Source organism: Bos indicus x Bos taurus, chromosome 4, assembly GCF_003369695.1.
Source record: "Bos indicus x Bos taurus breed Angus x Brahman F1 hybrid chromosome 4, Bos_hybrid_MaternalHap_v2.0, whole genome shotgun sequence".
In the NCBI taxonomy this organism is placed as follows: Eukaryota; Metazoa; Chordata; class Mammalia; order Artiodactyla; family Bovidae; genus Bos; species Bos indicus x Bos taurus.
In genome coordinates, this window is record NC_040079.1 from 103,433,185 (window position 1) to 103,451,817 (window position 18,633).

The 18,633-nt window shown below is 41.9% G+C and overlaps 1 protein-coding gene across 12 annotated transcripts in view; it reads left to right on the top strand.

Annotated features, from left to right (window-relative positions):
• Positions 1 to 18,633, top strand: part of ICA1 (islet cell autoantigen 1) — a 163,595-nt gene that overhangs the window by 30,440 nt on the left and 114,522 nt on the right. For all 12 annotated transcript variants that reach the window (XM_027540067.1, XM_027540064.1, XM_027540061.1 and 9 more), the window contains exons 4-6: positions 2,851 to 2,923; positions 8,694 to 8,817; positions 13,094 to 13,292. In XM_027540067.1, the coding sequence (XP_027395868.1) occupies positions 2,851 to 2,923; positions 8,694 to 8,817; positions 13,094 to 13,292 (396 nt within the window). The remainder of the gene's footprint in view (positions 1 to 2,850; positions 2,924 to 8,693; positions 8,818 to 13,093; positions 13,293 to 18,633) is intronic.

Below are 18,633 nucleotides of genomic sequence, written 5' to 3' on the forward strand. Positions count from 1 at the left end.
ATTGCAAACAAAATCGTTCATGAGGAAAATCTAGGATCAGATCAACTGAATTCCAGCATATTTTTTTTAAACCCACAATTCTGTAACCACCAGTATACCTCAGTTAATTCATTTTTTAAGCACTTTATTGGAATGCATGAAATGTGGTAAATTCTCAATAAATGTTTGTTAAAAAACATTAACTCAAAGAACCAGTGCTACTATAGATAGTTAGGGTCAGACAAATGTTTACATTTAAAGAAAAAAAAAGGATGACAGCAAAAAGTCCTGGAACATGAGTCTAATAAGGTTGTGTTGAATCCTGGAAAATTCAAGAATGAATTAACTAATATTTAGTTAGACTAGTTAATAACACAGTAAGCTGAATTAGTAGCTGATTGACTCTCAAATACCTGGTGAAAGGGCCACTAATTTCCTACCTTGCTGGACATTCTGCTGATACTTTAGATCAAAATTTAAAAAGCATTTGCTATACAGCAGAAGCTAACACAACATTGTAAACCAACTATACTCCCCAAAAACTTAATTAAAAAAATTTTTTTAAAGCATACTTATCACTTCTGTGAATGAGAGGGCACAGAGAGAAATAATGTGTTACGTGGTCTAATAAGAATTCAGAGTGATATCAAAATATAAGTTACAATTCATGAGCTGAACACTTAATGAGAGGAAGGTCAAAAGTTCAAGATTTCAAAAAGCGTTCTGAGAAGGGAGGGGTCAGGATGGTGCGAACTGTGCTTCTTCTGGGAAAGAGAGGCTGAAGGGGAGATGTTAGCCACTGATTCTCTGGGCTGGGCTGTCACGTGGAAGAGAATAAGGCTCAGTCATCCTGTGTACCTGAGGAAAGAACTAGACCCAGGGCCATGATTCCCAGAACTCATTTCTCATGGAATTATCTCAGGTGTTCGTTTGCCTGCCCTCTCTCCATCAGGGGTCAGATTCCGTGTCAGCCTTATTCACTGTTGTATGCTCAGCCAGACACGGTACACATTCATAAGTATCCAGTGAATAAGTATGCACGGTAATACAAGTAACATGAGTTCCCAGCCCTCTCTCCTGTCAGTGGGATTCTTCTAACCGAAGCTGGGCTTGATGGAGATGCGCTAATAGAGATTGTTGCAGCAGAGAGGAGAAGAACCAGGAGGCCTCTATTTTTTTTAAGCGATAATATACTTTTGCGGGGGCGGGGGGGGGCATGTCCCGTGGCATGTGGGATCTTAGTTCACTGACCAGAAATTGAACCTGCATCCCCTGAACTGGAAGCATGGAGTCTTAACCACTGGACCACCAGGGATGTCCCAAGGCCTCTGTTCTGATTTTAGTATTCTAAATAGAATTGAAATGATGATAAGTTGTATATGCTTCTCACATCTTATAGATTTATTTTTTCCTCTTAACAACCTAGTAAATACAAGCATTATTCAAATTTAGTATGTTAATTTCTAGTATGTGAAACAAAATACAGTAATTTTATGTTTATATTTAGGCTCAGGCTTCCCAGGTGGCACTAGTGGTAAAGAACACACCTGCCAATACAGGTTGACATAAGAGGCACAGATTCCGTCCCTGGGTCGGGAAGATCCCCTGGGGGAGGGCATGGCAACCCGCTCTAGTACTCTTCCCTGGGAAATCCACGGACTGAGGAGCCTGGCGGGCTGTGGTCCATGAGAATGCAGAGTCAGAGCCTGAAGCAGCTTAGCATGCACGCACGCATACTCCACGTGACCAAGATTGATCATATTAAGCATTCGTAAGAGTGGTTTTTAATCTTTTCGGTATATATGCATATGTCCATTTTTATTAGAACATTTGGTCATATTTATCACGAAACCAGTCTTCTGTTTTGACTCAAACAATGAAGTGCTTTGTAACACCAGTTGTGACGGCTACATCGGCATGGCATGGCCGGTAAGCCAGGGGAGAGGGGGAGGAGCCTTGCACTCCTTTCCGAAGCGGCTCTTCAGAGGCACAAGGTTTGTCCGCCAGGTTTTTTAATTGATCCCAGTCTCTGAGTCAGTAGACAGAGGGTGGAGAAAGTGTGATGTCTCTGAACTATATGCTCTCCTTTAAAAAAAAAATATTGTAGTATAGTTGATTTAAAACTGTTTTATCTTCTCTTGAACTGTCTCCATTTCTGAAGCAAAGACCAGAAATTAAAATCTAGTTAAATTCTTCTCCCTATAGCCCACCTGCTTTCCCCTTAATATTCTCTGTTATGGCCATAGCATGACATATTAGGTTTCTTCTACATGTATTTTATGAAATAATTGGGAAAAGAAGGAGTGATAGGGGCTGCTAGCTAAACTCCATTTTACCAGATGTCTTCAAAGCAGACAGAACATTCAGCTGATTGATTTTTGTTTGTTTTTATAGAGTTGTTTAAGTATGCATTAGGATCATAGAATAAGCTAGTGTCGTGTTTTAAATATGATGCTTAATTGACAAATCCTCCATTTGGAAAAAAAAAAAAAAAACAGCAAGTGGTAAAAGAAAGAAATTAGATTATGAATGAATATTGGGTCTCTGGTTTACCAAGTCCTCTAATGGGCCCTGCACTTAGGATTTCTGTTTTTCAGCTATTATTTGAGTAGTCTGGAGGAAATCATCTTTCTGCAGATTTCATTTTAGACTGCAGAGATGATGAACTCTAATAAATAGAGAAAAACAGGAGCATATTTAAAAGCTTTGGTCACATTTTCTGTTTAGTACATCACATAACACCAAGCATACTTAAGCATATGATCTTGTTTTTAGTGGGCAAATCAGACATTATGGTTATATTCAGTGTAATTGTTTTTTATTTCATTGCTGCCTGTTTTATTTAGCATTTTGTTTGTATTTTTATTATAGCTGTTTCACTCAATTCAGAGAACCTGTCTGGACTTGTCTAAAGCAATTGTACTCTATCAAAAGAGAATATGTTGTAAGTATGCCTTAAGTATGAATATTGACCAAATAGACAGTAAGATATTGGATATTTTGTCTTAATGTATAATTTTATATGTTTAGGAGGCAAGACAAGAAAACAAGTGTTTCGGGGTGTCTGTCTTTGCTCTTTAATTGGTAGGTTGGGGTCTTTAAAAATTTTATCAGAAATTCTTTACATAGGCTGTTTATCTCTCAGTGCAAGTGCAATAACAGAGGAGCTTTGCATTTAGCCTACCATGGGTAAGTATGTGCCACTTCCTTTCCTAGTTATAAAAAAGTTTTCTCAGTTTTATATCACGGGATTTAAAATTTTGGAGCTGTTACTATTTGATTGCCTAGGCTCTCTTAGGTCCAGTTTTGTTCCTTTTAAAATGACCAAATGAAGAGAGAAGGCACATACAGTTAATCCATTGACTATATTTTGTTGACAGCACTTCTTCCTGAACATTTTGTAATGTCAGATACTGGTTTTTTTAGGGAAGAAGATTTTCCTATGGTCATCCCATCTTAAAATCATTACCAACAGAGTTGTCTCTGAAATGCTAAATATCAAGTTGTTGTGTCTCTTTGTTTTTAAATTTCCATGTGGAGATCGTTTAAGAGTACAGTTTCTGTATTTCTGAGACCAAACTCTGAGAAGTTTGTTTCTGACTCCTCAAACCCCTTTCCAGTAATCACAAATTAACAGTTGGCCATTTTCCTTTATTAGTAATCTTTTATGAAGACTATTTTGTGGAAGTACAAAATCCCAGGATTTAGAGGCAAAATTTGGTAAATTATCTGTGTTACTATTTACCAGATATTTGAGCTAAGATGTCTCCAGCGCTATCAGTCCACAGTCTTCAGGTATGAGGCAGTCCAGACACATGGCACCCTGCCTCCGACATTTCTCTGTCCCACGTCCAGTCAGTCACAGGTGCTGGTCCATTTTGTCAGCTCATTTGCTTTCCAGTTCTCCTTCCTCTGCCTCTTCACGGCCACTGCCTTCATTCAGGCCACCGTCATCACTGTCTTCCTTGTTTGGCTGCATCAGCTTCCTAACCGGTCTCCCTGCCCCTACTTTTGCCTCCTCCAGCTCATCATCCACACTGCAGTCAGAGAGCACTCAGCCATCTCCTGGAGCTCCCAGGGGTCAAAGCTGGAGTAATCTGAGCAACAACAAAAATGATGAATAGTATTAGGTTACAACCCATGAGGTGAGATAATGTCCATCAAGTGTGTGTATAGAAATAAGCAAAGAAATGGCGGAGAAGAAATAGTTCTTCCTTATAAAATAATTGCGATTAATCTAGAAAGAATGAGGGAACCACAAAAGCACACCCACAGAAAGAATTGTGACACGCATGATTCCCGGAAAGATGTTACAATTAGTGAGTGAAAGTTTGAGAAGAGACTGCATCTTCGTACAGTCTTCTGAATTTACTCCCAAGATTTTTAACAATTATGAAAGGAAAAAGAATCTCAATTTTACAGTGGGGAAATCCAATAGACAAGACATGAACCAAATGATAGGGGTTAGTTAACATCACCAGTAATGATGTGTGTTGATCTCCTGTAGCCCTGAAATCTTACACTAAGAAGGAGACTCCACTTCTGCTGTTTCCTTCCCCTAAATCCAGTCTAATCGTGAGAAAGCAAATAAACCCAAATAGAGGACAGACCACAAAACACCTGACCAGTACTCTTCAAGGGCACCAAGGTCATACAAGTCGAGAAAGACAGAGAAACTGGCACAGGTCAAAGGAGACCAAACAGATTGACAACTCAATGCAGTGTGGGATCCTGGAACAGAAGAAGGACGTTAATGGGAAAACTAGGGAAATTCACTAGGATTGTAGTTTAAATAGTAATACTCTATCAGTGGTATTTTCCTAGTTTTGATCGGTGTACAACTGTTATATGGATTTCCCTGGTGGCTCAGTGGTACAGAATCCACCTACCAATCCAGGAGATACGGTTTTGATCCTGGGTCGGGAAGATCCCCTGGAGAAAGAAATGGCAACCCACTCTAGTATTCTTGCCGGAGAAATCCCATGGACAGAGGAGCCTGGCACGCTGTAGTCTATGGGGTCACAAAGAGTCGGACGTGACTTAGCGACTAAACAGCCGCAACAACAACCATGGCTGTGTACGATGCTAACATTAGGGGAAGAAGAGTGCACAGGAACTCTGTATCCTACTTACAGTTTTCCTATCAGCCTAAAATTATTTCAAAGTAAAGTTGGTTTTTTTTTTTTAAGTACATTGGATCATATTGTTCTTCTGCTGAGAAGCCTCCAGTATCACTTAATGTAAGATGTACACTTCCATACCATGGGTTACAAATTCCTACTGGATCTGACCCAGCTCACCTCTCCAGCCACTTTCGCTCTTACACGCCACGTGATCTGAGGCTTTTGCACTCACCACTTCCTCACCACTTCCTCCATCTGGGATGTCCCTGCCCTCATTGTCTCAAGCAGCCCCTTATCTCAAAGCTCAGCTTATTCTCCTGCTCAGAGACACCTTGCATGACCACCCAGCCCAAAACAGTTACCTGTCACTCTCTCTTACGCCCCACCCCCATCTTACCTGGCATTTTACTTTTTGTGTGTTGAGTTTGAGTTTTGTATTTTTTATATTCTGTCTCCTGTTCCTTGAACCTAAGCTGCATCAGCAGGGTCCTCGTGTGTCTCGTCCATCTCTTTATTTGCAGTGGCCAGAACAGTGCCTTGTACAATGAGATCATCTGTAAATTTGTGCTAAGTGAATTAATGCTGCCAAGCTAATTGGTTTTATAGTTCTTTGGTTCCCTTTTCAGGGCACATCTGAAAAATCTAATCAGCAATTAAATATGAATAGGTTTTTATTTGTCTCTGAATTAAGTCCTTGTTAAGTGAAACCTTATATGTAGGAACATTAAGAGTGATCTGATACCTGTGTTGCAGCTGAATTTTAAACTTTGTAAATTTATTTCAGTATTTGGATTTTAAAACTGAAATTAAAGCATGAACATCCCTTCTTAGAAAATGACACGGTCATCACTAAGTCATCCAGCCTGGAGCCTGAGGCCCCTCAGTCTTCCCACCACCCTCTGAGCAGCCCTGTCCCACTGACCAGGGTTCAGCTCTTAAAATGAAGCCTGTCTAGCACCCCGAGTTTAATCCTCAAGTGTGTAAAATAGCCAAACCTGAATTCTCAAATGCTCCAACCTACGTAGGTTTGTATAGCAAAGAGTACATTTCACCAGCCTTATAATCCCTGGGTTGGGAAGATCCCCTGGAGAAGGGAATGGCACCCCACTCCAGTATTCTTGCCTGGAGAATCCCATGGACAGAGGAGCCTGGCAGGCTACAGTCCATGAGGTCGCAGAGAATCGGACATGACTGAGCGACTAGCACTACTAACACACGTAGTCGTTTAGGGCCATGAACTGGTTTTCTTCCTGGCCTTAAGCTCGTGTGTTCATTTGTATGTGACTTGAGGCTTCAAGGTAAGGAAGGTAGGTGACAATAGCCTCACACTGTTGTAAGCAAAGATATGAAATTGTTCCTAATTGTGCAGTTGAGTGAGTCCCATGTTAGTAAGTGGAAAGGAAGAAGAATGGAAGGTAGTAAAAAACAACAACATTTCTTAGAGGAATTTTTTTTTTGATTTTTTTTTTTTTTTTTACCTAGAACCATGACATATAAGTATCAGATAAGCATTTAAAGTGAAGTAAAGTATACAGGGATAACAAGGCAAAAATTATAGTTAATTCAGTTTCACAAGCATTTAATTAATGCCCTGAATACGACTTTTCTGCTCAGCCTTGGGAATCCATAGTCTGGATGAGGTCCCTGTCAAGAAAGCTGGGATTCTCATGGGAAGAATAGACATGTGCCCACCCACAGACACTCTAGTACCAGGTGCCGAGAGGGCACTGCTGTCACAGAGAAGGAGGGGTCACCTGCTTCACAAAGGAAGTAGCTTTTGAGCAAGGCTTTGACCAATGCACTTGATTTTGAGAAAACAGAAGGGGAAGGAGTGTAGTCGTTCACCATCAGGAAAAATGGATTCGAAAAACCTCTTCTCCATGGAATGTTGAAAGTAAACTGCAGTCATAGGTTAATAAGGAAGCAGTGCAGCTTTAACATTCACCTTTGGGTTACTGGTTCCTGGCTAATGTTTTCTAGTTATTGCTGGGGACATCGTGTCAGGGATGGGGTGCATCCTGAAAGAAGTCTGGATTGTTCATGAAAACGGACAAGAATTCTGGTAGCATTTAGAAAACGTTTTTAGAGACAAGTGATTGGTAAATGCATCAATACAGGGATGTGAAAGGAGAGCAATGTTCAAAGGGCATCCCTATCAAAAGCTGTGCTTCGAGAAAAAAGCGTTCAAGGAAGCTCAGCGTCACTGCCTACCTGTGGCTCAGCTGTCAGGGAAAGTGTATTCAGGCCAGTGGCTGCAGAACAGCTCACACATCCACGGAGTGGGTGCACCACGCTGGTTAAGTCAGTCCCCGTGGTAGAGAGAGAGAGAGAGAGAGAGAGAGAGTTTTGCTATTAGAAATAACTGTGCTATGATTATATCTATCTATCTATCTTTGTGCCCATTTTACTACTTCCTCAGGATGTACTCCTATCAGAAGTACAATGTCCCCGTGGTAGAGAGAGAGAGAGAGAGAGAGAGAGAGAGAGAGAGTTTTGCTATTAGAAATAACTGTGCTATGATTATATCTATCTATCTATCTTTGTGCCCATTTTACTACTTCCTCAGGATGTACTCCTATCAGAAGTACAATGTCAAAAGAGATACACAATTTTGACTTTTAAAAAAATGTTTTATAGAGAAAAAAACCTGTACTTTATTTTGTTTTTCAGTTTTTCGGCCATACCTTGTGGCGTGTGGAATCTCAGTTCCCTGACCAGGGATCGAACCCACGCCTCCTGCATCAGCAGCACAGAGTCCTAACCTGGACTGCCAGGGAAGACCCACAATTCTGCCTTTTAAATATTTACTGCCAAATCAGTCAGGAGAGAGCTTGTAGGTGTCCCTTTCTTACCAGCAGTGCCCTCTGAGGTTGTCTTTAAAAATAAGGCCAAATACACAAATATTGAATCATTTTTGTTGTACACTTGAAACTAATACAATGCTGTATGTCAGTTATACCTCAATTTTATTTTTAAAAAATGTAAGGTCAAAGTTAGGCATAACCAATGCAGATTTGATTCCAGCTCTGCATTTTAAAAATCCGCCAAGTCATCAGCCTGATTACCTACATACCCTCTGTCTCCACCCCCCTCCTCCCACCAAGTACTTGTGCCACGGATAAGATATTTGAATTGCTGTACAAGCAAGTGGAACGTTATTCAGAAGGCAGAGATCAAAAAGTCAGCAAGAGGGAATAAAAGAAGGACACTGGCCCTACACTATAGGCAGCCACAGAAGATTCCCACAGTCATACTCTACAACCCAACTTTTTAATTTCAGTCCAGAGCAGCGCATTATCGGCTCGCTTTTCAGTACAGAGGTCATTTTCTGGTTCTGGTTACAGGGCAGCAAGCGTACTGACAGATGTGCTGAAGTGAATTTGATCTCTCATTTTGTCAATGGAAGAACAGCATGAAAGTTAAATGCAGTGGTGGGGGGTGGGGAGGGCTACCTCACAGCCTGCCACTTGGATTTAATTTCGTCCCGTCTTTGTCTCTAGAAGAGAGAGGACCTTGTGATTTGCCTCTTTCCTTTTCTCTGTAATAAAGATGTTCATTGTTCATGGCTCCTTTTGGTCTTTTCTCCATCAGTCTTGTCTCAAGAAGAAAACGAACTGGGAAAGTTTCTCCGGTCCCAAGGCTTCCAAGATAAAACCAGAGCAGGAAAAATGATGCAAGCGACAGGAAAGGCCCTCTGCTTTTCTTCCCAGCAAAGGTGTGTGGCCTTCACTGGGGTCTGCTGATGGCGATCGAGGGAGGGGGGTCTCCTGAGGACCTGGGACCCACTCACTCGTGAAGGGAACCTGCCCCTGGTCTTTAGAAGGCCCTTGTCTGAAAGTGAGGGCCGCCTCTGTTCACAGCTGTTAGTCTGTTTGTATTCAACTCTAAGATAGCATGTGTAATCTTTTTCCTTCCCTATCAATTTTTTTAAATGTTTTCATACCTCTTCTGGTCCATAGTCATACACCAATCCTGGGAGTGCTGTCCTAGGCTTATAGTTTGACCTCCTGCGTTGTTTGTAGCAATCTGTCTGGTCCCCTTTCAGCAGGAGCCTAACGAGACGGGCCTAAGGGTTCGCTCACTGCTCTCTGGAGGCAGTACACTTGAGAGGGGTGCTGTTCAAGATGCTCAGACGCTGGGGCAGCAGCAGCAGCAGCCTCAGCGGAGGAGAGCTTATTTGAAATGCAAAATCCACCCCCACCCCAGAACTGCTGAGTCCATATCTACATTTTAATGGGTTCCCCAATTGTTTTCCATGTGCATTCAAGTTTAAGAAGCTCTGGGTCAGAGAAAATTGTAGTAAATCAATGACTTTCTTTTTTAACACTACTATGACTCATGTTCAGGGTCCGTGTAGAATAAACAGGAGCCACTGCAGAGACACATTTGGTATCTGAGGTGGCGACATTCCTTCTGTCCTCCTCCTTCCCCAGTAACTAAGAAGCCCCCTTTCCCCAGTGTCACTCATTAATATTAGGCAAACTTTATACCGAAATGTTATACCTAAATAAGACTTGTGGGCAATCTCCAAAAATATTCGGGCTACAAAAATTTCACTCACCCAGCCTGTCCAGCAAATTAACTGTCTCTTGTGAGTTTCTCCCTGCTGCTTTTCTCTCTCAGTGGACCGGGAGCAGACCATCACCTGTTCCTAGGAAGACCCAAGAAAGCTGGGGTAGAAAAAAGAGACCAACTGTGTCCATTTTTCAGTGGTCCCCCCCTCTTGTGGGCATTTTGGTTCTTTCTAATGACATTTGGACCCCAACTTTCATGGCTGAATGGAAAAATTTCCAAGAGTTCTCTACCCCAGCTTTTCAAGAAAAGTGTTTATAATCTTGAATTGTACCCTTTAACCTTATTTATAACTATATTCCTTGTAAAAATAATACATACTCATTCTAGAAAAATTTTAAAACAGGGAAAAACAAAAGGAGAAAATTAAAAACAACTCACATTTTTCAAATAGAGATTGACTCGCTTTTAACCCCTTGATAAATTCTCTCAGTGCTTATATGCTTTCCACAGTCTTACAAGGATCATTGATTTTTGAAAAAACCTTTCATAAATTCTCATGTATTATGTATATGGTTATCACTAATTTCAGTGGGGAAAATTCTTAAACATACCTTCATGCTAAGATTAACATCCATTTATGGGAAAGAAACCAAATCCTTGGACATAATCACTCCAAGAGTTACCATTACTGATCATATAATTTTATAACATTGCTATCCAATTATATCCTTTCATATTCATGTAGCAAGCTATCTCACAAAGCATATGGCACCTGAAGTTCATACAGTCTAACCTTTGGATACAGACAAAAACATTAAAGCAATGCAAATGATACTGGAAAGTATCATTGCAATAAACCTGTACAGCAGTACAGCAGACTGCCCTGTATCCGTCCATAAATGAATGCAGCTTGCCCAGTGTTGCAATTTGGAAGACGGCCTCCTATACGATGGCTCTGATCGCATGATACTCAAGTGCTCACCAGGCACATGAAATCGAAACGAGTACTCTGCACATGAGGAAAGAAGGAAGATGATATAAACTCTCATAAAGTCAAATTCTCAAATGGACATAACTTGGCATTTGCCAGAATATATTTTTCATGTAAACAGCATTATACCACATAATTTTGTATAGTACTGCATACTGATTATTTAGCAAATTGGTTTTTGACCAAATAATCCATATATACATTTTATAAAACATCCATAGCATAGTATTTCATCATCTGGGCATGTCATGATGCATTTATCCCAGGCCCTCTGTCCACTCTTTGTGTCATTTCTACCTTTTCCTACTAAAGAATAAACATCTTTGGACTAGACTTTTAGGTATTCTATTGATTATTCTCATTGGGTCGATTTTAATGAATGGAAACACGGGCTGGTCTTTCACTGAAGCTTGACATTTAGTTATTGAATTTTTTCTTGGTCTAGACTCAGTCCCTTGTACCACAAGTGAATGGGTTTTCACCTTTCTGATTTTATGTGAAACAAGTTACAGAAAAAAATGATGTGATTTTACACACCTTTTCTTTTCTTCAAGATATTAACATCTATCATCATGTCATTACATCCTCAAAGGTTTCTAACTTTACAATAGTCTGAGAAATGGAGACTATTTTATTCACAAGACTCTGTATCAGGCAGTTTTGTAAAACTGGCAAACTCTAAAAGCAGAGACAAAGGAGACCAGAAATGAACGGGATCCTTAGAGGGACAGCTGAGGGCTCTTTCTTTAAAAAGAAGTCTCCAATTTTATAAACCTTCACACCAGTGTTAGTTTTACTCACTTTATTCGGTAGTCATTGCTACAACAGCCCATTCAGTTTGATGAAAAGTAAGTATTAAATTTAATCCAGCGGTGATAAAACACAAGCTTACTTTATGGCACAACAATAAAACAGCCCGTGACATCTAGGTAGGATGATGTGAGCAAGCTATTTTTAGAGAAGTGCTGAATGTTTAATAACAATGCTTTACAGACAAGGAAAACTGGAGAAAATAGTAAAGGGAACCTTTTTCCTTTTGAATAATTTGTTGTCCCATCTATAATCTTAGAGTGCGGTATACAGGTCAGGCACTGTGATGTTGATGGAACTGCCAAGAGCTGACTTCAGCTCACTGACATCATTGTTCCCTTCAGCTTAACAAGTTTGCCCTTAAATTGAGATGTAAATACTAGTCTTTTATTTTTTGAACCTGTACCCTGCAACTGCATGGAGACGACTGTATTTTAAGTGTATAACTCATCTGACATTACTCATTTTGAGGAGGAAGATGAAAGAAGCAGTATCCTCCTCCCCCTCCCAAATAAATATTTTATCCAAATTTTGCTATGCATCCTGGGTGGGGAAGATCTCCTGGAGGAGGGCATGGCAACCCACTCCAGTATTCTTGCCTGGAGAATCCCATGGACAGAGCAGCCTTATGGGCTACAGTCCATAGCATCGCAAAGAGTTGGACACGACTGAAGTGACTAAGCACACAAATATTTTTTAGCTGAATAAATGATGGTATGTTACGAACAATATGTTATTTTATACTCACTTTGTTGTATCATATACATTCATTTCTGGTACAGTATCCTTAAGTTTTTTAAGATGAGAATCAGATCACATAGCATATCTGAAAGCGCCCAACACAGTAGACCCTCAGTAAACATGCTTGTCCCCTTCCTAGACCATTTAGTGAAGCTTCTGTTTGTCCTTCATTCTCTGTGACTACTGAAGCAAAGAGCAGACGCCCTGGCCTTCACAGAGTGATCCAGAATGACCTCATCGTGCCCATGTCCATCCCTTCTCAAAGGACCAGTCTTCAGGGAGGCAGAAGGCAGGGAGTGGCCAAGGGCAGAAATGGGAAATGGTCATTCCTTGATGTTCCTCTGTGAACAAAAGATGGGTTCCAGCTTTAAATAAGTACTCTGCCCAGGCATGAGACCAACCCCAATAATACAGATCGAGAGACTCCCCAGTGATACCGTTGCTGCTGCTGCTGCTGCTAAGTCGCTTCAGTCGTGTCCGACTCTGTGCAACCCCGTAAACGGCAGCCCACCAGGCTCCCCCTTCCCTGGGATTCTCCAGGCAAGAACACTGGAGTGGGTTGCCATTTCCTTCTCCAATGCATGAAAGTGAAAAGTGAAAGTGAAGTTGGTCAGTTGTGTCTGACTCTTAGCGACCCCATGGACTGCAGCCCACCCAGGCTCCCCAGTCCATGGGATTTTCCAGGCAAGAGTACTGGAGTGGGGTGCCATTGCCTTCTCCGAATGATACCGTTAAGTAACAGTAATTAGCTTGGATAACCGTCTCCTGGTTGACTTAGAAGTTCCATACATTTCAGTTTATACGTCTGCAGATATCTCTGCAGCCTGGAGTATGTTTCACGCACTAACTCGTGAATTTAAGATCAGTAAGTTGTCAGGGATTCAGATTGCTGGCCCTCTCGGTTTCAAGACTGTGGCCTTACCCTCTGGTCTAGGTTGGCTTTGAGAAACCCTCTGTGCCGCTTCCACCAAGAAGTGGAGACTTTCCGGCACAGGGCCATCTCCGACACCTGGCTGACGGTGAACCGCATGGAGCAGTGCCGGACTGAATACAGAGGGGCGCTACTGTGGATGAAGGACGTGTCCCAGGAGCTTGATCCAGACCTCTGCAAGCAAATGGAGAAGTTCAGGAAGGTAGGGGTTCCATGGGGGTTCCCGAAAGGGGTCCCTGCCGGAAAGTAATGAGACGTGAGTGATTTGAATCCCCTTAGTGAAGAAGACGCAACTCAAAACACCAAGGAGGCAATTAATCATCACTGGTGTCTCTCTATGTGACAGAATACCAATTAATGTGATATATAATTCTCTAAGGATGAGATAGAAGAGACAGCTGGAAATTGCTGGGATTTGGTAACTGATTTTAATTGAAGTCAGATTTTCATATAATGTGCACTTTTTTGTAAGGCTGTCACTTCTAAATGCTTTTTCATGCATAACTAAAAATCAAGATTAGATCAAATGAAACTGGAAGGTGAGAACAGACTACTGGGGAAATCTTTTTTAAATTGCTAATGAATATTACAATTAATAGAATAATAATGTTCCTTTGTTTGGTGAGAAGGTTTGGAAGCAGTGGGGTTGACTTGTAGGATTAAGTAATGTGGCATCGACTCCATCTGCAGTAGACCTTTCACACATTTGTATGAGCAAAATAGTTGAGGAGATGGCTATGTTCTTAAATTTCCCTGAAACGACTGGTAAGCAGCAGAGGGACGACGTTTCATTGGTTTATAGTGTCCCCGGTCCATTTAGCTCTTTGGAGATTGGTCATGCAAGGATATGTTGCACCACTAGGTGGCAGTCATACACTGAATATTTATGAAAATACAGAGAGGTTTTTGTTGTGTATAATCTTGGAGGTCTTTGTTTGATCAACTTGGGTATATTTCAGGGTATGAAAGACAAAAATCTAGCAACTGTTAGATTTGACATAATATTGTGTCAATTGTCTTACTCATTTCGAATGATCCATTTGTAACTGTGATGTTGCTTAAAATCCCTAGATTTCTAAGTACATCATTGCAGAGCAGTGGATGGGAAACATTTCTGGTGTGCAGGAGGTTAGATAGTGGGGGGGACTTGGGGGGATATATGGGGTGAGGGAAAAGAGGAACCTTCTGTTGCTTAAGAATAGGGTCACCAAATGTTGACCCAGGTATTAGATTGACAAAAATCCTTTTAAAAGGCAAGTTTTACTGTGGTTTGTCATTTGAAATCCCTCTTTATGAAGGGACTCAGAGATCATTTTCTTCCTGATCATAGATGACATTAGTGTGTTCTCAGTAGCCAGCTCCTCAATAAGACAGGTTTCTGAGCTCATGGAAAATCAGACCTGAAAAGTTCCTTAAAGATGAGTTAGTGAAAGAGAAAACCAAGGCCCCAAAATAGTAAATAAAACTTTTCAACGGTTGACGGCTAGATGTTGGCGAGCCCAGGCTACATTTGAAATTTCCTGGCTTTTTAATCAGACTGGTGATTTGGTTTGTCTTTGACATTTTATTTGGAGATCGGAAGAGGATGGAGTGGAGAGGTTAAAAAGGAAAAAGGAAACGAAAACCCCAACATTATCTGCAGGGTGTAAGCCAGTCACTCTACTACCTCCTTTAAGCCTCACAATAACCAAAACACAGAGTTAATTTTACAGAGGAGGAAAGTGATACCTAAGTAACTAGTACAGGATCAATGAAATGACAGGGAAATGAAAAATCAGAATCCTAGAAAATATGCGTCATTTTTTCTTTAAGAGGAGAATAAAGGGGAGTTAAACAGTGTACCTAAGATTGACAAAGGCATTTTCATAGCTACAGCCCTCCTGTGGTTATCCATTCAACATACATTTACTGAGCACTTTCTCTATGCCAGGTAATAAATGTAAAATTATTCCAGAAGGCAGAAGAATTTTCATGTGAAATTGTATTTGTTTAGTTTTGTTATGAAGGGTGGTTACTAGCTGTGTAAGGATGAAATAAACCAAGAACGCTTCGTCATTGGTTTGAATGTTGAAACATTACCCACTCTCTAGTGTCATCTATCTGTTGATTTTGGAAAATATGGGTTGTTTTTTTTTTAATTCTTTGCTATGCAGAAGTAGCTGAAGCAATGCCTTCCTCCACAGTCCCGTGTGTCCTGGATTTAAAAGCTGAACATGGTGTACTTAGAATTTCGGGAAAGAATTTAAAAAAAAAAAAGGAGAGTCTGTATGCAAGCGTATACTTGATTAGACTAGCCTCTCCATGAGGAACCAGTTCAGTTCTCTTTACAAAAATCCCCAGGTCAGCCTAGCACGTGACCCCAGTTAGCACCCATATCAGATGGCCAGATGCCAGCCGTTCCATTTGTGTGCCGGATTCATGCCTTCTCACACCTGCAGAGCCTTTCCACCACGTGCAACTGACTTTATAATGTTTGGGGAATTGATATATGTGGTTTTGCAAGTAAGAAGTAGCATTATGGGTTTGTGGCTTGCTGCCCTCTTCAGAATGAATGTCAAGTGTGGAGGTTGCTGTTCGCTTGGAGTTCCTAACATGAATCTTAACTTGGAGCCAGCCTTAGTGTTTTGTCCCAGCGGGATTCCGTTTTAAACAGAGTCTCCATTTATCTCTCCGGGAAAGAGTTACCAAAAGGCATTTCTGAGTCCCCTATAAGAGTAGGAGTCACTGTGTGTGTCGGGGGGGGGGGGGGTGGGTGGGGGGTGTTTAGTTTCCTCAGAGCCAGCTGCCTGCTTCCCCTTTTTTTTTTTTTTTTTTGAGTTCTTTCTTATTTGTGGTTTTTTTAAATTTATTTTTAATTGGAGGATAATTGCTTTAAATCTTCTTCACATTTTAGCTGATGAATCCTGAGTTAAATTCTATTCTTTGAGTTCATACTTTCTGAGAAAACAAAATTTGAATTCATACCTCACAAGTGGGACCCCTCTCTGGTTGCAGTCTTTAGGGTACCCTCATGTCGGACACAACTGAAGCGACTTAGCAGCAGCAGCAGCAGCAGCATGTATTTATTCATTCATCCAACAAATGAGATTGAAGCCCACCTTGTGCCAGGCCACGTGCAGAGGGATACAGTGGGAAGTGAGCAGACACAGGGCTGCTCCAGGAAGTCACTTGGAGACAGAGCAAGTGAACATGTTGTGGTGAGATGAGCTGCAGCCCCTGGTGTGGCAGGAACACCCCTGACCTGCCGGGCTTCCTGGAGGAAGTGGCATCTGAACCACCTGTGAAGGATGAGTGGGAGGGAGCCGGGTGGAGGGAGGGGGCACTGCAGAACAGAGTTCCAGTCTGAGGAAGCAATGTGGACAAAGGCCTTTTCGTGAAAGGAAACAACACATTTCGCTCCTTTTAGGCCCCTGCAACCAGAGGATGAAAAGCGAAGTGGGGGTGGGTCATGGTCTGGGCAGGTAAGCAGACCACGGCGAAAGGGACCTCTCCCCGAGGGCCGAGGAGAATGAGGGTGTTGAGAAGGGGAGACAAGTGGTCCAACCTGTGCTCACATTTTAGTATGGAGTAGGGACCAGAAGTGCCCAAGCCTTGAGGCTGGGCAAGCCGCAGACGAGACAGGGTGCCCAGGGAGCGAAGAGGGAAGTGGACCAGGGACAAATGTCCTGTTATGACCTCCACCAGACTCCACAACAGCCCCACGGTTAATTACATTTTTTTATTTTTAGAAACAAGCAGAATATGTATACATAAATAAATAGTGAGATCAAATGTACTTTCACTTCCAACTGAGGCTTTTTTCCCTTAGTGTTTTTGAGATGCTAAACAACTTTTTTTTAATAACACAGTGAGCATGACCGAAATGATGAATGAAAAACTTTAAATTAAATAAAGCAAATGATCGTTTTCAGGCTGACCCCCTTTGAGCATGTGGGCCTGGTGACAGGGCTCTGGGTGGCGACGTTAATAAGCATTTATGAAGTGCTGTCTTTGGGGAGGGAAACACAAGGAGGTGGGAAAGGCTGATGCCGGCTCTCAAGAACGACCCTGCTAGTCATCTGTTCCCTGTCAAAATGACCGTGGTAAACAGGACACCTGGAGAGTGGGGCCTTGTGGAGCTCTTCTGCTAAAGACCGAATCATGGGAAATGGTGGATGCATTTCAGTGGGTAGAGCTGGACTCCTGTTGGAAACCCCTCCTGACAGTGAGATTCACCCCAGGAGGGAAATGGATGGGAGACAAGGCCACAAAGTATTTTATGAGCAGTTACAACGTGTGATATATGTGCCCTTTGAAGGCAGAGTAAAAGGGTATAACTTAAAAATAGGAGTCAGCTTCTTGTAGCAGATTACATCAGCTTAAGTTGTGAGCTCACACAAGAGCTTTTGCAGCCTGGTGCCCTTGAGAGAGTCCTCCTGTGGTCAATTAAGTGTCTTGTTTTTCTTGAAAGTCAGAAATGGGATAGAGAGTAATTATTCTAAATGGAATGAAAGCTGTGTTAGGTGTAAGAAAATAGTTCTGAATCCTCTAAAGAGATGAGATGGAAATGTCTATGCAGGCATTTGGATTAGCTGGAGTCCTTATAGACAAGGACAAGGGAACTGGTGTTTTAATGAGGGCCATTTATTAAATGTTTTAATGAAATCCTACAGTGTTCGTATTGCATTTCATCACCATAATTCAAACGGGTGTCGAAAAGGTATTGTAAAGAGTGTGGAAGATAATACACGGGTGTTCTCAGGCTTGTGCCTATTTAAAGAGTGTTAGGTTTTGGAGAACTGTGAGTTCACTGAAGTCGTATTATCAAAGGATATGTTACCATGAGAAGGTTTATTAACAGGTGGCGGTGGCTTAATAGGTGTCGGGTGCAGGGAGACACCTTTTAGGGCCATCAGTCAGTGGTGTCCCATGCCCTTACTGAAGGTTTGGGTCTGCAGAGCTTGGTCAAGGACTAGTAACGAGCAGTATTGACATCAGAGGGATTTTTCTTCCTGTGGACAAAGGCTTGGGTTAATTAATTTGACAGTATCATTAATTACTGCTGAAATCATTGGTCTTTGTCAGAGGTCAGGCTCTTTCAGCAATTGAGGGCAGGTCCCATGGGATCTGGAGATGCCAAGTAATGCAGGCAAGTCACCGCTCAGCCATCTCCCCGTTCTGTGAGAAAGGCCTTTCCTTGGCCTGAGCCATCCAGCCCTTGAGCCTAAACCCAGCATTCTGCTTCTGTTCAGGGCCAACCTCAGGGCTCCAGCGAGTTGTGTTGAGCAAGTGCTGGAAAATGTCAGGATTGGGTCCATACGATAAGCCAGTTAAGGCCCCACTTGGGAGCTTTGCCCAATTCATACATAAAAGCAGCAGCTGCTGCTGCTGCTGCTAAGTCGCTTCAGTCGTGTCTGACTCTGTGCAACCCCATAGACGGCAGCCCACCAGGCTCCCCTGACCCTGGGATTCTCCAGGCAAGAACATGGAGTGGGTTGCCATTTCCCTCTCCAATGCATGAAAGTGAAAAGTGAAAGTGAAGTCGTGTCTGACTCTTAGCGACC